Raw genomic sequence first — 18,652 nt, forward strand, 5'->3', positions numbered from 1 at the left:
TCCACCCTGCCTGGCTGAGAGGGTGGAGCAAAGCAGTTAAGAAATCCTGGCTTTGCAGTTACAAGCTGGGTGACCTTGAGAAGTTTATCGACTCTCCTGAGACTCAGTTTCTTCATCTTTAAAATAAGAATCATAACATCTACCTCGGGATTCTTATAAAGATTCCAGGAGAGATAACTACGTGTATCAGTTAGCATTAGGTTCAGTTTCGAGAAGCAGAAAAAGCAAAAGATACGAGTTGATTTTCTTCCCATACTCAAGAAGTCAGAAGCTGTGCACGATGTGGCTTCCCTCTTCGAGGTCACCTCGCGATCCATGGTATCTGAGCGGTAGGGACACAGTAACCTGCGCATTGCACGTGGCTGGAAAGAGGGAGTGGATGAGTGAGAAGTTATGTTGTTTAGAAGTCACACACAGTTTCCCATTTCAACCCCATTGGCCACAAATCACAAAGCCACACACTTCAGTAGGAGGCTGAGAAATGCATTTGTTTTGTGTTTTTTTTTTTATTAGAGATGGTCATGGCACCAGCTGAATATCCGAGTTTCCGCTCCTACAGAAGTGGAGAAGAGACACTGGGGACCAGCCTGGCCTGCCGTGGTGCGTGAAGCACTTAGCTCAGCATCGGAGCTTTCCTGGGATGGGTCAACTCCGTCTGATGCCCAGTAAGCGTGGGAGCGAGGCTTTCTTGAGCTCAGTCCCTGAAGAGGGAGAACGGCATAACCAGGGCATCTTCTATCTCTGTCTCCTTGTACAGGAAGGGAGGCTTCATGGAGGAGGAGGTCACTGAGCGAGCCACTGAAGCACGGGGAGAAGTCACGTGGGCAGAAGCGTCAGGAGGAGGGAGCAGCGGGAACCGAGAGTGGAGGTGAGGGACGAGGAGGCCGTCTGGGGACTGCCGGGAGCCCTAGAAGCAAAACCTGAGGTGGGGATCCTTGTTCCGGAGATAATTAAGTGTGGGGGGGTGGCTCTCAGACCGGGGCGGGGAGGCGGGGTGGAATGGGAGAAGCAAGCTCAGAAGGATGTGGGTACAGCCTCCTCCACGGGGGCTCTGGGGCACAGTGTGCACACAGTCAGTCGCAGGCATGGGGACCCACCGAGGCGACTCCCCCTTGGCAGAGGGCCATCCCCCGGGATGGTTGCGGGGAGTTGCACAGACAATGGCTCACAGCCCTGGGGGATGGGTGTGTCAGCCCAGCTAAGCACATGAGGGCAGCAGCGTGTGCCCAGCACTGACCAGCTCAGGGGAAAACGCGCAGCTCCGTGCGGCTGGAACACGGGGTGCAGGGAGAGATCGATGGTGACACTCATGTCGCTGGGGGTGGGGAACCATAGGATAGCCAGCTGGGCCCAGATTACAGCAGCAGCCAGTCAGTAGGTGGGTTTCGAGACCCCACTGTGACCCAGGACCAGCCCTTCCCTCGGGAATGAGGACTTTGGGCTAGACTCTGAAGTTGGAGGGGAACCCTGGAGGAGAACAAAGCCAAGTGGGCATTTATCGTTCTCTGGCCACCCAGCATTAAACCAGCCCCGATCCACTGTCTGGGGGACCCACCACCGTGCGATTCTTCACGCTCTGCCCCCTGTTACAGAGATGACAGAGGTGGGCTCTCTGTTCTCCCTGACCGCCATCCGCTAAAGCCAGCCCGTGAGCTCAGCTCAGCGACTGGGGGCTCCCGCTCAGGACTTCGAAACAGGAGAAAGTGAGGAGCAGGGTCAGGGAGCAGAGGGATTGGGCCCGGTGAGGCGCCCGGGGTCTGCCAGCAGAGGCCTGGCACTTGCCTTCTGCGGCTTCACGGCGGCGTGCTTTGGTCCTGCCCGTTTCCTGAGCCTCCCTTTGATGTTCTGAGCCACGCAGTATCCCTCCAGCACACTACCCACCCCCCGAAGCTCGTCAGAGTCATCTCTGTTGTTTGCTGCCGTGAGCTCACAGTGGGATTCAGGCAGGACCGGGGCAGAGACGAATCAGAGGCAGAGGCCCAGTTTGGAGACCACAAAATACTATGAGACTCCAAATCGCCTTCTCGATCACCCCAAAACAAATGATATTTCGTCGTTTTCAGCGGTCGAGGTAGTCTATTTTATTTTATTATAATTTTTGATTGTAATTCTTGGTTGAAATGGAGGAACAGAAAGTGGATTGATCCTCCCATCTGAAACAACTAAAAAAACAACAACAACAAAAACAATGTCTTCGAGACATTGGACATCAGGCAAAGAGAGACATCGGACATCAGGCAAAGAGAGACGGCGCTTGCCCCTCTCTGCCTTGAGGGCAGCGTAAGGAGGGGCGGCCCAGGAGGAGCCACGCGGATGCCGGAGACACAGAGGGCGGGTCGGAGGAGACCTGGGTGGCTGGCTGGGGCACCCGGAACAGAGTGTTGAGACAGGTGCACAAGGAGAACCCAGAGGTGAGCAGAGGGCGCCCTGGACAACGCGCTGAGACCTGATTGGCACAGGCTCGTGAGGGAACTACTGTCCGAGGCCAGGGAAACACCACATCAAGGACTAGAAGGAACAGCGTCCCGCGTCCGGAGCTCACGGGAGCAGGGCTGCCGGCTCTGACCCGGCAGTTGTGGGGTGTCGGCGCGCGTCCGGTTCGTGAGGGCCTCCCCGCTCCCTCTGGCTCAGTCGCCCCTGGGGCCTGCTCCCCATGAGTGCTACAGATCTGAGGCCCCCAGGGCCTGATGGCAACCGGCTTCTGCTTCTGATTGCACTTGGCCACCACTTCATCCTGGCTCAGTCTCCAGCTATTGAGACTCTTTCTCACAATGACAAAGTCTTGAACGAATACGTAATGGGGCTGTGTTTGGACCCGAGGATGTGTTGCATTTCCCACAGTTTTATATAAACTTCCTCTTGCTGACACAGCTCAGAACGCAGCTGGGCTCACAGGCTGTGAACCTTTCTTTGAGATTCTAAAGTAAGCTGGCTTCTTTTTCACTCAGTTCCCCCAATATGGGCTCCGCCCCACATTCTGAGAGGTGTGACTGGGATGGGCTGGTATCTGTGTGGGCAAGAGCCGCCCAAAGTGCTGTCCCCGGGGGCAGCGTCCGGCGTCCGGGCATCCCCTGTGCATCCCGTCTCCGTGGGAGAGGCGGTCCCCTTCAGCACGCGGCCAAGACCGGTTGGCGACCCGAGGCCGAATTGCACGCATGAGCTCAGCGGCTCCCTCAGGCCCAAGCTGTTCCCCACACTGCTTGTGCTGGCCTATACTTTGTGTCGTTCTCATGTTTTAAAATGCAGGTTTTATTATCATTCAGGTGCAGTGAGGCCATCAGATCAGGAGACAGTCACCACTGCAAAGATAGTTGCTCGCCATTGCCAGGAGGGGCCACCCCCTCACACAGGGCCACACGGGGAAGCACCGGGTCGGTCAGGAGGCCGAGGGAGAAAATGTGGGCAAGAGCCTTTGTTGTGGCTTAACAGGAGGGAATGGGCCGGGCTGGGCAAGCAGGCTTGGGAATGGCTAGTTCGGATCATTTCAGGAGGCTCTGGAGCACAGGGCTGTCCCTCGTTGTCTGGCACTGGCCCTGGGGGGGTTAGGACAGGGGGACAAACGGTCTTGCGTGTGACAGCCCTGTGAGAACTCAATAAAGGAGACAGTTGGGGTGGGTTCTGGATTGACCGATTTGCATATAAAAGGTGAACTCCCAGGTGCGTTGTCTGCCATCTCTAGGGATCACCTGACCCCTCAGGAGGTGGCGGGGAGCAATTGTTCTGGATCAGTAAGGGAAGCATCAGAAACACGTGGAGGTCCCGAATCTCAATTTTGACCAGGACAGACTTGGGATGCCCAGCCGTGCCTTTTTCCTTTCGCTGGTCTAGCAATAATGCGATCCTGCATTTTATGCACCCGATATCTTTGGACCTCGTTTGTTCAATGAATTTCTAAGTTTTATGCTAGCTATGTCCACTGCTATTCATTTGTCTTGCTTCATGCAAGTTATCTCAAGGGATTCTCTCAACACCCCTGAGGGCGGGGGTGCCAGATACAGGTACTTATCTATCTCATGTCTATTCTCCCTTTCCTCCTTGCTAGCAGAATTCCAATTTTGTTTAAGGTAGCGACGTGCTTGTCTGAAATACTGACCCCTCCACAGTCTTTTATAGCCACGAGTGGCCAATCAATCAGTTCCGGTCAACGAGACATAAAGGAAAGTTGCTGGGCGAGGTTGAGAGAACTCTTTCAGAAGGGGCAAACATGGTGGCATCCACAATGTGACCTCTTGCCTTTTGCCCTTCCTCTGTCCTCCTGCCTGATACACATGCGGGGTGCTTAGAGGCACAGTAGCCATCTTCCAACCACGAAGAAGAAAGCTTCAAGCCGAGGATCTTAAAATAAGAAACCTGGGTCCTTGGTGGCTTCCTCAGCTGCACCAGCCCTGAACTGCCTGCCCCCAGCTTCCTATTACATGAGAAAAATGTAGCCCCTATTTGGTTAAGTTACTGCGGTGGTCAATATCTCTGGTACGTGCAGCCCAGTGCCGTCCTAATGGGTGAAATAGGCAATGTGATTATTCCCATTGTACAGAGGAGGACACTGAAGGCTGAAAGGTTAAGAAATGACCCAAGGTCTTGCATCTCTTAAATGACAGAGCCTATTATGGACTGAATTGCCAAAATTCACGTCGAAGCCCTAATCCCCAGTCCCTTAGAATGTGACTGTATTTGGAAATAAGGCCTTTAAAGGGGTGATTAAGGTTAAATGAGGTCACTAGGGTGGGAGCTGCCCTCATGTGGCCCTCGGCAAATGTGGAAGCCTCTCTCTCTCCTGAAGGAGGTCAGTGTTTGTTTCCTCATTAACAACTGGCACATTTGAGATTGACCTGACCACTTCTCGCCTTAGCTCCTCACTCATCGTCCACACTCAACCTCCTTAGACAGGCGGCTCTGGACAACCACCTGCCCCCATCCGGTCGTGTTTTGGAAGAATATCTAAGAGCAGGGAGAACTATGGCAGGGAGCAAGTCATCTCTATAGTGTGGTTTGTGGTTTGTAGCCGGCGTCGCCTGGGAGTTGAATTTTATCAAATGCCATGTTAGCAACTATGGACATGTTCACACGACTTTTCTCCTAATGTTAAACCACCCTTGCATTTCTGGAATGAATTCTATTTGGTCATATTTAATGGATTTAATTAAATGGATTATATTTGCTTATATTTTTATTTTCAACATTTTACATCAATATTTATTAGTGCTACAGGACTGTTTTTGTCTGTTGTGATATTATATTTGCTTCATCAAAGTGACTTCAAGTCTTTTTTTATGGTCTGTAATAGTTTATGCAGCTTTGTAATCAAATAATCTTTAAGGTTTCAGAGTCCCTGGGTGATTTTTTTTTGTATAAGTTTAGAGTTTTTTGTCTTCTGTGGAAGTTGTCTGCCTACACATTCTATCTCTACTTGAGTTGATTTGGATACATTTTATTTTCTTAGAAATGTATCAATTTCATCTACGTTTTCAAATTTATTTGCCTAAATGAGTGAAAAATATTACCTTATTTTTTAAAAAATCTGCTCAATTATTTTTCTTTTCTCATTTCTTACCTTGTATACTTGTTTTCTTTTTCAAATCGCACCAACTAGTAGTTTTCAAATTCTTTTGATTTTTTAACCTACCATTTTTTCGATGTATTAGTTACAGCCTTTCAACTCATTGAATTTCTGCTTTGACTTTCATTAATTCTTTCTTCCTGCTTTCTTTGGTTTCCTTCGTTGGTCTTTTTCTAGTTCTTTATTGTTTAATGGATTTATTTTCACTTTTATGATTTCAGGTATTTACTGCTATATATTTTGCTAGATGTGACCGTGGAACCTTGCCACTGACCATGAAGCATGGAGTTAGCAGAAACGTAACATCCCCTGATGCTAGCCCCTCCCCCACTTCCGCTAATCGATCAGCTTAAAGGCAAAGCAGCACCTGTACTAAGGTAGAAGTGCTGCCCCTCCGCTTGTCCTCATCACCATCTGTCGTACCGTCTGCAGAAAGGTTGAGGGAAATGTCGAAATACTTGCTTTTGGCGAGAAAGAGTTAATAACCTGACTAAAACAGTGGCTCTGCCTCCAGGAGCTTACAGTCCATTCAAGGTGACTGGACGTATAAACAAAGACTCTTAACTGCAAGCAGGCGGGATGATAAGGTGTAGTGACCACATCCAGAAACCTGCAGAGTTGAGAAGGAAGATGTTCCTCAGCCTTCCCTGGGAGATGGGCAAAATTGGGTGAAAAACGTTGTGTTATGTGGATGAGGCTTCAACAGAGAAAAATATTTTAAATTACAAATATTTAAATTTACTTTAAAAATACATTTATATACCGCCTTTATAACTATAGTATATGAAACATTTTGGATTTTGACTTGCAGGTGAAAACCTCTAGGCTCTCACTGTCAGCTTTATGAACATTATTCTCCGAGTTGGCTGTAAGGACCGACTGCTTGAACTACATATGGAATTCCCAGGAGGCGACTTTGTTTAGCTAACTTTCCTCTTTCTGATAAAGTTAAAGGCAGCCCCTCTTTAAAAAAAAAAATGCTTTCTTGCAGATTTTACTAAAAATATATATCTATAAAGAATAATTTTATAAATTACGTAAGTTATCATTTTAATAAAATTTGTTATTTTATAGATTATATAAAAAATAATATAATTTAGTTTTAAAATATTTAAAATTACATCTTAACTACGATAGTATGTTCTGAAGCCTATTAGGAAATGTAGTTCCCTGTGGGGAAAAAAAAACACCTGACTTCTTCTCAGTCTTGGGTTTATTAATTGTTTTAACAAGGATGGGATGTCCACATGATCTGAAATTCTGTTTTTTCCAAATTATTATTTTAAGCCAGGTAATGTTTCTTTTCCTTTTCTGACATCTCTGTTTGGGGTGCCTTTTCTAATATAGACAGCGTCAGTTAAACTTTAATAGGTCAAATTATATTTGCTAATAGTCAGCTTGCGACATTTATTTCCTAGTCATATTCACCAACTTTTGAGCTCCTTTAGCATAAAACTATGAAAATCTTACATTCGGTAACTTAAATCATATTTATTTCCCAAGGGAATATCAAGAGTTTTGCTTCTCAGAAATTCTCTCATCAGTTAAATGTCAATTACCTAGAAATGACAAGAGCTTTAGGGTCTGGGAACAGTTGCGAGAAAAGGTGGACATCTATCTGTCCACGTGAGCCGAGTGCATTCTGTGAAGGTCTCATAAACTCGGAGCCGCATTGTTTGGGGGTTTTGATTTGCATATCAGTGTCCTTAATTGCTTTATCTCCATCCCTTTTATTTTCCAATCTTAAGAGATTTAGTCATAAGATTCTGATAGCAGGAGCTTTGGGTACATTTTGTGTTTTGCTAATTTGCCATGAGAACACAGAGTCGCTCTGAGCCTATGGGATCTGTCCTGGCACAATGCAAATAGGATCATGAGAAATGGGAACGCACAGCATAATGCTCTTATTGTGTCTGCTTACTTTGCTTGGGGCAGGGAGGGGACAGTTAGCAGGCAGGGGCGGGGGCAGGGGACAGAGGAAGAGGGGCTCGTGAGGACCACAGTTTCTGTACCATCATCACGTCGCCTACTTATACACGGGCTTTGCTTTATTTCAAAATGCTGCATTTGAGGAAGGGCACTGGTACCATTCTCACATCCATTAGCCTCATGCGGGTGGCCGCCTGGGCACCCGGAGCACGATGGCCTCTCTGTGAGCCAAGGAAACATTATGTGTTCAGGTCCCTTGGGCTGATGTGCCAAGCGCACTCAGGAAAGGCTGTGACACAGCTATGGCCGTGTGCTCTGAGCACTTCTGCCACTCAACATGGCTGGTTGGAGGCTCAGGTGACAAAACTACATTCTGCATTTCATGACGATGGCTCATGTGGTCTTTTGGAATCTGGCCCCGTTGCGGGAACAGCATGGCCGTGGCTGTTGTGTTGGGTTTGGGCCCTTCGCAGATGTGTATCTCGTGGACGATCACTCGCTGTTCACTAGCACGTGGCTTAGTGTCTAGATTAGTGTCTATGGAAAGTTATCACACAGTTAAGGGCGGACTCTGGGGCAAGCAGGTGGGTTTGTAGATACTTCACCTTGAGCGAATTAACGTTTCTGGCTTTTGGTTTCCTTTGCGAAAGAACAGTACTAGTCTCTTCCCAATCTGTGAGGTGTAAATAATATACTCGGCACTTAGCACCGCTGTCTGGGAAACAGTGAGGTGTAAATGCCAGCTATGACTATGTGACATCTGGTGTTGAACTTCTCCTGGAATGAACCACATTTCAGTCTCTCTGGGGCCAGTGGGGCTTTCTGCAATGCGCAGCGATGACTCCTGGGGTCTTGCGACAATCAAAGCATGGTGGGGGGTGGCTGTGAGGCTCTGTAAGAGAATTCGGCAGAGCTCAGACCCCCTCAGGCGTACTGTGCTCTAAGCACATGGCGATTGATTTCAAGCTCGATGACACATTCTTCGCAGAGCAGTTGCCAAGGAACGAGGCAATCTTAGGACAGAAATACTGCCTGTGTTTAGTTTGCTGGTCGAAGGGGTTTTAGGTGGTGTCACATTTTCTTACTAGCATTCCTGGTCTCCATGAAATAACTACACGAGAAGACAAGTTAGGTACAAGGACAAAACCACAGACCCAGGTTGGCTCCATATAGACAACAGGCCCTTCGTTGCCTTTTGATATTGATCCAAAGATGTCCTGGATTAAACGGACAGGAAACCGAGACCACACGTCAAGTGGCTCTGTGGCCTGCCATCCAGCAAAGTGACTTTTGTTGAGAAGCTGCTTTCTGGGAAGTCCCCGGTGTGGCCCTTGGCTCCACCCTCTCTAGTGATGGGACCATGGATGAGTCAAGTCACCACCGCCGTCCTCAGGGCTGGATGCACAGGGTGAACGGAGCAGGCATCAGGGCCTATCAGGGACTGCTGGTCCCTCCTTCCCCATAGATGGCTATAATGGGGCTCCTCGCATTTACATCGAGACCAGCTGCTATGTCCAAACAGAGAGCTCAGGGGGTTTGGGGCAGAGAGGACAGTTCTTATTTTACATGAGTATTTGCTAAAGAAGGTAGTGGGATGCTGATAATCTAATGATTTCCATACTCAAAAGTGAGTGACCCTTTGGCTAATAACTTCTGGTGATTTTATGAAGCAAAAGAGTAACTATCGTGGCCACGTGAAGCATATATGTCTCACTGAGTCAGTGAGAATTCCTAATAATATGGAAATAGTGGTTCTTAAGATCTGCTGTGATCACGTGGTTTAACATTTTTTGCAAGTCTGGCATGGATGTGGTGCATATAAACTATACACTGACAAAGCCAAGATGCTCTTCAATCAAAGGATCTTTACATCATCTAAGGGCAGTTTTTGATGAAATTATGAAAATTATAATGAAATTATAATGACAGTCAGAAAGATAGATGTGAATTTGATTTCATACAATTTGACAATGAACCAAGAGTAAGGTATCCTCAAGACATATAATCGGCTACAACCCACTTTAGAAACCGAGAGGCAGCTACCCTAATAACTTGGTGGGGATGGTGGGGAGGTGGCGGACGGTTCTAGGAGGACCTACGTAGGTTGCTTGGGGGACCGCTCTCCAGAGGGACCAGTCTCTGCCGGGAGCCCGAGTCTTCCCCTTGAGGCAGGGGACTAGTCTCAGTGAGTCTTGCTGCTGTGTCCCAACTTCCATTTCCTCTGGCCCATGGGGATGGGCAGAGAGAGACGGGGCACGTCTCCAGCCCCTACAAGTTCTGGGAACCAGGTGGCTGTCTGGCCCCACACCCCAGGGACAGGCTGCCTCCCGGCAGGTGGAACCAGTACCCACCCTGCCTCCATCTTTGTGGCTGTTGGGAGCGTACGAGGAAGGAGGGGCGGTGGGCACAGGAGGCCGATCACTTCACTTCTTCTTGGGCGAGCATGCCGCATGTCCGCCACCTAGGGGAACACTGTCCTACAGACTAAAAGTCAAGCAGGAGAAGATTTCTAGGCCAAAGTCTGAGAGGCACTTGAGCTGCTGAAGTGTCAGGGTTTGTGGGGATGAGTTGGGATATTTAAAATTAAAGGTGTCCTAGAAAACCAGTCATGATGAGTGACCAGTGTATTCAGTGGCCAGATGGTCACTGAGCCTGATGCCACCTGACAGTCTCAGTAGAAACTGAGCATCCTACGCTCTGCAGGCTGAGCCCACAAGGGAGAAGCACCTGTTACCAGGACCTAAATTCATTTTCAGGAAAAACCCAGAAACTACAGAATTTGTTGTTTTAAGGTTAGACTAGATTGACTACCCAACTTCCTAGGCCGGTCGGGCATCGCTAGGAGGTAAACTTCACCTTTGCAGCTGGGAGATGCAGGCTACAGTTATACCCTCCTGTGGGATTAGGCTTCTCTCAAAGGAGATTAACAGAAGAGATTGAGAACCCGCCTTCCACAGATCTACAAAGAGGGCCCAAGAAAACATGCAACGAGTAAGTGACAGGCGGCCTCTAGTGGCCACTGACGGTTAAGCCTCACATCGGATACTTGACAGAGAAGGAAAAGGTACTTTCGATTTCCTCGTATTCGACAGGTTCATGAGAATGAAAGAAATCAGAAAGAAAAAAAAAATGTTCGTAAGTAATTAAATCCTTAGTATTTTGTCAAAGAACCTCAAATACTAAAGTCCTTAAATAAATATAATTTAGGCACTCTTTTTTGAGAATGTATTTAAGTTCCAGAACCTTTAATAACTTCTATTGTAAAAATTCAAACTAAAAGAAAAACTAGAAATGTCAACACCTTTTGCAGGAGGTTATGGGAATCTCTTTTAGTTGTTGTTATTTTGCCTAAGGAGAAGCAAGCTAATATTTCTGAAAGCTTCATCAACTGGCGACCTTCATCTTGGCCTCCACTTTATGTCTTTTACTCCATGAAAATGTCTTTTCAAAGCAGTGTTATCTGCCCACGGAGAATTTAAACAGGAGTCGTCATCATTTTCTTCCAATTTCTGGAAATAAATACGTTTTACTCAGGAAGGTGATTCGAGATTTTGCAACATAAAGAGGCTGGAGGAAGAACCCACGAGCAGCCTCCTCCTCCCCCTCCCCAGAAGCAGGACACTTCCAGACTCTGACGCATGGGGGGTGGGCCTGGCAGGGCACCTGCAGCCTGGAGAGGCTGAAGCCCTACAAAGCCCCCGCCACATCCTGCAGCAGTCACCTCCCCGCAACTGTCCAGGCCCCTCAGTAAGGTGAGGGGGCGAATGCCCCAGATGCCAGCTGTTACCTTGAGTTCCTCCTGTCTTCTGTGATAATACAGCATCAGCTGTTTCTGCTCCTCACTGCTAATAATAGGTTCTCGGGCTGGAGCTCCTTGTCCCCTCTGCAGAGATGAGGGAAGAGCACATGGCGGATTAAGGCATTCTCACGGGGACAACCCAGGAAGTTACAGTGAATGTGTTGCGACCACCTCTGCTAACTGCTGAAGACAAAAAGGCCATCCATTTCCGACCATCCAAAGCGGATCGTCAGGGGGACACCTGGTCTTCAGCAGCCCCTCGCCCTAGGCCCTCATGGCGGATGGAGACCAGAGGCTGCGCAATACCACCCTGTCACGGCCATTCCCAAGGCAGCCACTGCAGGCCCAGTGGGGAAGGGACAGGGGTCATCGTGGGGGACCCTGCATCCCCCAGACGGGACAGCAGTGATTTGGAAGAGCGCACACGGCCGAAGCAGCCGTGGGGCGCACAGCTCGCGGTGTACCCGTACACCCTCTCACCTCCCTCCTCGTTCATGGAGTACCCGCACTTTGAAAAACTTGAAATCAAAAAATATTTTTATTTACTTGTAGCCCTATTTTTTAATGTTGAAATTAGCATGGCACCCCCCTCCCCCAATTAAAACAAACTCCAGATATTGCCAATCAATCCATATTTTCTTCCAGCTTCAGTTGGTGCATAAGAGGACAGTGTTAAGTCTGGACCAATAGGATTAAAGTATTTGCACAAGGAACTTAAAATCTTTCAGATGTGCTGTACATTTTTATTAGTTTGAAAGTAAATAAAATAGTGACATATTAAAGCAAAAGTACTTACTTGCTGAATCTTGACAATAATTTTGGTTTTTTCATTTTTGCCCACATAGTCCGAAAGCTTCTTTGTTCTTCTTAACTCCTTGGCTGCCCACCACAGCTGGGCCTCTGACTCCTCAATGACACTGAGCGCTGCCTGGGGCCGTGGTGACAACCCACTTTAAGGTCATCAGACACAGCAACGGTGGCCCTACCCGGGTGTGCGGATCCTGGTGGGCGAGGCTTCGGGAACCTCGCCCGCCCCTGGCCTCATGGAGGCCCCCAGGGGCAGCACTAACTCCCCCACTTACTCAAAGGTCCCCTTCATTTTAGTACCTTCCCATAAGTTTCAACTCATGCCCTGACTCAGTGGACTTCTTGCTCTGGGAAGTGGGGAGTACCCTATCTCCTTTGCATCCTCATCCATACTATAAGGTCCCTCTTAGCTGGATTTTGAGAATACTGGGATCCTGCTGGGTTTTTAAAAACAGACATAATGGGGCTGTTTGCCTCTGCATATGCCACCTGTTTGAGATGGCTCAGAGGAACAGATACTGTCTGATAGGATGGAGAATAAATGAGACAGACAAAGGAAAATGAAACATAAAGGTAGAAAATAACATGAAGCAAGGGGTAAGGCTAGAACACAAAACTCCATGCAAAGGGACCAATGCATTTGGGTAGAAACAGGCACAAATTAGGTTTCTGGCTTTCTAATGCCCCACCCCACCCTCAAAAAAAAGGCAGTGTTTTCAGATACTCTGGATGGGCAGCCTCGCGAACCTTCCCTCCCGCTGCTCTGAGGGCCACCCTCAACCGTGAGCTCCGCCTCCTCAGGTCCTCCGCCCCCTCGGGTCCTCGTCCCCCACTCCACATCACGCGGCAGGATGGAATGGAAAGCTGTGTACGAAGCAAAAAACTACACCCAAAGAGGAGGCTCCGATCTGAGGGGCTTCTGCTCTTTGGGGCGGGCGGTGTGTGAACTCACCTGACAGGATGTAAGAGCCACATACCTGGGTTCCTGACAAGTCTTCCTTGTTTTCAAATTCCATCCGGATTGGATCGTAAGGCGGCAAGCCCATGGGATAAACGATCATCACTGCCCCTCGGAGCTGGTCCAAGGCATCCTTCACCATTTCCATGGTAACACAGACGCTGGCTTCCACTTGTTTCTGAAAGAGGGCCGGCATCGTTATCTACAATGCTACTGATCAACTCGACGAATATTCACCAAGTTCTGTACAAGACCCTTGACAGGTATTGCCAGAGCCGCAGAAAGGATCACACAGCGCTGGTACCAAAGTGACTACCGTCTACCTTGGGCTGAGCCACATCCACCACAGCCTTTCATTTCCTCAAGTTCTTCAAAAAGGTAAAGGAAACAAAATCACAAATGCATCAGTTCGTATTTATATCACGTGAATCACATTTACGCGAGCCAATAACATTTTTTGTCTGAGCTGTGGGAACTGGGAAGAAAAGCTAAGCCCTGCCCCGAACACGCTTGCTTCCCTGCTCTCTGGAGGGCTTAAAAAAAGGAAAGGAAAGGCTGGTCCGCAGGTAACTCTAAAGGCCAAAACTGGAGTTTGTATTTCAAAAGACAAGCTACAGAGTATGATTTAAAATCTAACCTTAGATATTATGGCTTTGGCTTCTTCTATCGTCTTCTTTAAAACTTGCTTCATTTTTTCGTTTGGAGCTTTAAAAATAAGAAAGGGAAGAGGGAGAGAGACAGCTGTCTTTCAAATTCTTCTTAAATATCCCGACCTCCTCTGAGTCGGGGAGTCAGGGAAATGAGAGGAAGTACAGGAATGGAATGTAGGTGGAGACACAGAAAGCTGGCCGTGACAAGTTACGGAAACATCTCTTCAGGAGAGCAGAGACCTGGAGAGCGCTGTACGCAAAGTGGCAAAGGCCACAAAGAACAGGAATACGTGTCATGGGACAGATAAGGGTTGGCAAACCTTATGTGAAGGGCCAGTTTAACTTTTGCAGGTTACACAGTCGCTCTTGCAGCTACTCAACTGTCACGGCAGCATAAAAGCAGCCATAGATAATACATAGCTGAATGGGGTGGCTGCATTCTAATAAACTTTCTTTACAAAAATAGGCAATGGCCAAACTTGGCTCGTGGCCCATAGTTTGCCCACCCCTAAACAAGAAAAATCATTAACTTGAACGTTTAGAAGCAAAAACAATGGAAATGGAATGTCCCAATCTAAGGGTGATGGGGCAAGTTCGAACCTTATATTCTTAAGAATAGTATTAATTAGACATTGAAAATACTAGAAATATAAAACTATTAGAATAGTAATGGTTAAGACAATTGGTTTAAAGATGAATAATGAACTGTTAACTGGATCTTATGAGATATATAGATTTTTTTCATTGATGCAATTCCTTCTAAAAAGCAAAGAATCTCTCCAAATTGAGAATGAGTTTACGTGTGAAAAGATGTGGAAGACAGCTAACCATATTCCAGGTAAAAAATCAATAGAAATAATACTAAAAATTCCAATTATCCCCAATATTTAAAAACATATATACATATTTGGGGCATGTAAAGACCTCGTAGGGACACTTCTGAATTTCTTTTGCTTCTAACAAAAGAAATGTGTTAGGTGCGTAGGCGATACTTAGGCGTTTGTTAAATGATCAATTATGTTCTTTTAAATGGAGCTCTCGATGCAGGTTAAAAGGGACGAGTTATCAAAATGAGTTATCATCCCTTTTCCCTTCAAATTCCACACGATCAACCATATACTAAAAGAAGAACCATTTCTTCGATGCTGGGACATGTACTGAGGTGCTTTGTGCCAAAGAGAAGCATGTACTCAATTCAACTGGAGACCCTCGTGCTGACAATATTCATTTCTTTCTTTCACACAGAATCGTGAAGAAACCCTAGTATCTGCAAACTGTAACAAAACGCAACCTTCAAGAAGTTTCCAATGATAATCCTCCCCTTAGGTCGAACCACATGGAATTGCCAGTTTTCAGCCATTTGTGACCTAATTTCATATGGTTTACCTGATATATTTAAAAGCGTATCTTAGTAAGAGAGAGAAAACAGACGCTTCCTTTATCCGCCTACGTCATTCTGGATTGGTGTTTTACTGCGGGGAGTCACACGGTGCAGTACTTTGTAAGTCCGTACAGAAATACCGATATCAGTTTTTAACTGAAAGAACCGCTTTCATACTTGCTGCTATGTTCAGGTGGGCACAGAGGAGAAAAATGTGGGATTACCTTGTCCATTCCTTCGTCCAACATCATCCTTTTTAAATAGTGAACCTCCACTGGGTATACACTTTTCACCCCATTCATCCCTTAGTTTCAGTTCTTCAATCTGGTCATCAGTCAGTCCTTGCATATTAGGAGGAAGAAACACGCCATGTTCTGCCAATTCTTCCATTTCTTGAAAATAAGAGAAAGTTAGACAATATGCATTACAATCATCATCCTAACACCTTCTACCTCATTGGAATGTATGCTCCTTAGAGGTCAGGAGTCTGGCCCATCAGCTCACGATTTTATTTAATAAAAAGTAACACTTGCTGTGTGCCAGCCCTGTCCTTGACCTTTGACAAACGGTCGCCTATCCGTCCTAGGTCAACAGAAGCACAGAGGGTTTAGGAGCTTGCCCACTCACAAACGGCTGGGCTGCAGATTCCCAGCTCTAATCTGCTGTGCTGTTGTACTTCCTGGCACTCCGGAGGCACAGACTAAATTCATTGCAAGTCTGAATACATATCCACATAGGGCTTTACAGCTTTCCAAGTGCATTCACATAGATCATCTTAGTTAACTTAACCTTGTGAGGTAAGGGAGACAGTTATCAACAACCATCTTCCCTTATTACAGCCATTTCATCTGAGGCTTGCTCAGGTCACACTGCTACCACTTTCGACAAAACTTTAAATATTTTATAAATAATTTGTGTAAATCCAATTAGTGGGGAGGATTTCAGGCAGCTCACACCCCTCAGAAGTGGCAGAGACAGGACAAGCCCTTGGTTTTTCTAGTATCATATTCACCATTCGAATGCATGGCTCTATATTTTTTTCTATTCCGTATATATTCACCCCAAATCCAGTTCACATTTTAACCTCACAAAATTTCCTTCCTTCCTTTTTTCCTTCCTCTCTCTCTCCCTCTTTCCCTTTCTTCCTTAACAATAAGAGGGGATCTGCGTCTTCCTATAATGCGGTGAGGACACCAGGTCGCCTGTGAATACAGTGCTATGAAGCAGTGTGACTGAATGGAGTTCTCCCCAGCAGACTCCAAGCCTCTGGGAGCCAAGCGGCTGGTCTCCTTCATCCTTGTTTTCATCTGGCAGAGCCCTGGGGCCTGTCTGAACCGCAGCTGACAATGGCGACTATAGAATAAATTTATGAATTCCAAGTTCACTAACGTGACTGAACATTTGGCATATTTTCAACTGATAATTTTATAAAAATAAGTTGAGTCGCTTTTCTCCCTAAATGTTTTAATTTTAAAATAACATTTAATATTAAGCTTGTTTTGGAATCAGTACTAAGAAACTGTAACTAAGAAACTATATGTCTGCCTCATAAAGGTAAAACCACGACCGTTAAGAAGTTCTCCATGGTACAAAAATCACATTAGAATTATAAAAACACTCAAAATCCTAGACTATATCTGGAGTATCATCATGTCAAGTTCTGTGCTGTCTAATGAGGTAGATACTAGCTGCGCTTGACTAAATGTAATTAAAATGAAACGAAAAATTAAAAATGCAGTTCCTGGGCTGCATTAGCCGTATTTCAAATGCTCACCGGCCGCATGTGGCTAGTGGATACCTTACTGGATAGCACAAACACGGGACACTCCCATCGCGATGGTAAATGTCCTTGGACAGCCCTGCTCTCGAGTGCTGAGAATAGGGTGACCAAAATGCTGTACTCTGAGAAACAGGGCTGTGTTTCCTGGAGAGGAAGGTCACCAAGGCTCGTTACTGTCTTCTCAGCCTTGAGGGGCCGTCCCATAGCTGGGTGGTTCACCGTTACAGCTCTCCGTCGGAAGTGTCCAAAGAGTGAATTCACCTTTTAAAAACGGCCAGCGATCGCTCCCCATCTCACATTTGTTGAATTCCACTACACCTGCTCTTCGGCCCAGTCTTTCGGCTCCCTCCCGGTGCTCTTCCCTCCCTACCCGTCTATTTCGAGTGTGTTCCTCCCAGCCCCCCAATCCTGGCTCCGAGCCACTTGGGCGCGCACTTGGCCTCTCTCGCGGCTCTCCTGTGAGCAGGCTCTTTGTGCATCTCTGGTGAACCACGGTGTCCCATTTCAAGCCCTGCTACTGCACGTCTTCACAAATATTCGCACACTTGACCCTCGCCCCCAGACGGCCGGAGAAGGCCTTGTGGGTCTGCCCAACTCCCTCAGTCCCAAATGGCCCGTTTCTTCTCCCTCCGGGGCCCTGCGCGGCCCAGGAGCCCACCCTGCCCTGGCTCGGGCCCCACAGACCCGGCCCGCAGACTCGCCGCGCCTCGGGGCCCACCTGAACACAGGCGCTGCACCTTGAGCCGCGCGTTGTAGATCTGGGCCACCTGCACCGTGAGCTCCTCCAGCTCCGTGCTCCCCGGCGCCTGAAGCAAAAACTGGCTCTCGTCGCCCCGCTTCACGTGCAGCAGAACCATGGCGGCACCAGAGGCCCCGCCGAGGAGGCGAGAAGGCCCGGGATGCGCGGCCCGTGGGAACTCGAGGGGCCAGCAGCCACGACGGACAACCGCTCTTTAGAGGCCGGAACCCACGGCTCCAGCGCCTGCGGTGCGAGGGAAACGGCACTCGCTCCCGGAAGTACCTGTTGCTAGGAGCAACAAAGAAAGAGAATCAGAGGGGCCGCCAGCTCGGGGGTCCAAATCTGAGGGGACGGGGTTAACCTACCGTACGCGTAGACTTGGCAACCCACTCCCAGAAGCAGGTGCTGTCGAGAAACAAACAGGTGCTTTCGAGAAACGAGCAGCCAGTCTCCTCCCGCGCCTGCCCCAGGGATTCACCCAGTCCCGCCCCCGGAAATAACTGTTGTCAGGGCAACCCTCAAACACAGACCAAGCCGTCGGAGGGGAGCGCGGAACACCCAGCCGACTCGCCTGGGGCCCGAGATTCCACCCCGGGGAGATGGGTGGGCTGGGAGGGAGGCTGCGAGGTCGGGAACTAGTGGGGTGGTGAGCACTCACAGGCACTGAGCCCCGTGGCAACGTCCCCACCACCGCTGCCAGTCTCAGCGGCGTTTCCGCAGCCAGCTGTCTCCACCTCCGGAAACGCCTCCCGCTGCTTCCGGTCTGGAAAAGTTTGGGGTGGGGAGCTCGGATCCCTGACTCCTGCAGTCCGCGCTGCTTTAGTGTTCAGCTCCGTGGGGCCAGAGAAAGTGGCCGCACTCCTATGTGCGGGTTGATTCGGTTTCGCATTTCTGGGTGGCTCGAGCGGCTGCCGCCTGAGCGACCCTCCGCAAACTCCAGCCAGTCACTATTCAAATTCTTACTGAACAGGAATCGGATCAGACGCTGTTTCTTCTAGGCGCTGGTGACACGGGGACAGATCCTGGGTCGCTTTTGTCATGGAGCTTATATT

At 48.2% G+C, this 18,652-nt stretch overlaps 1 protein-coding gene across 4 annotated transcripts; it reads right to left on the reverse strand.

Annotated features, from left to right (window-relative positions):
* Positions 1 to 10,697: 10,697 nt before the first annotated feature.
* On the reverse strand, positions 10,698 to 18,327 carry CFAP298 (cilia and flagella associated protein 298). Of its 4 annotated transcripts, none has more exons than XM_039857506.1 (8): positions 18,259 to 18,327; positions 17,580 to 17,888; positions 15,306 to 15,473; positions 13,688 to 13,755; positions 13,070 to 13,228; positions 12,082 to 12,213; positions 11,274 to 11,369; positions 10,698 to 10,995 (listed from the first exon to the last, which is right to left on the reverse strand). In XM_039857506.1, exons 2-8 carry the CDS (start codon positions 17,716 to 17,718, stop codon positions 10,885 to 10,887), a joined length of 873 nt encoding a protein of 290 aa, XP_039713440.1. In that variant the 5' UTR covers positions 17,719 to 17,888; positions 18,259 to 18,327; the 3' UTR covers positions 10,698 to 10,884. The 4 variants fall into 4 exon arrangements, with proteins under 4 accessions (XP_039713440.1, XP_039713439.1, XP_039713441.1 ...); XM_039857505.1 differs by lacking the exon at positions 18,259 to 18,327 and adding an exon at positions 17,966 to 18,083; XM_039857507.1 differs by lacking the exon at positions 18,259 to 18,327 and adding an exon at positions 17,966 to 18,035 and having other exon boundaries at positions 17,580 to 17,882.
* Between the last annotated feature and the right edge of the window lie 325 nt (positions 18,328 to 18,652).

This window comes from Pteropus medius, unplaced genomic scaffold (assembly GCF_902729225.1).
Source record: "Pteropus medius unplaced genomic scaffold, Ma_sr-lr_union100, whole genome shotgun sequence".
Classification (NCBI taxonomy): domain Eukaryota; kingdom Metazoa; phylum Chordata; class Mammalia; order Chiroptera; family Pteropodidae; genus Pteropus; species Pteropus medius.

Bases quoted from the DNA above. Each gene is read 5' to 3' on its own strand.
- CFAP298 (XM_039857506.1), bottom strand. From the start codon at position 17,718: ATGGTTCTGCTGCACGTGAAGCGGGGCGACGAGAGCCAGTTTTTGCTT. The intron at 13,756-15,305 runs GTAATCCCACAT...TTATTTTTAAAG, and splicing joins TGGACGAAGGAATGGACAAG to CTCCAAACGAAAAAATGAAG. The intron at 12,214-13,069 runs GTATGTGGCTCT...CCACGGCCCCAG, and splicing joins AAGACTTGTCAGGAACCCAG to GCAGCGCTCAGTGTCATTGA.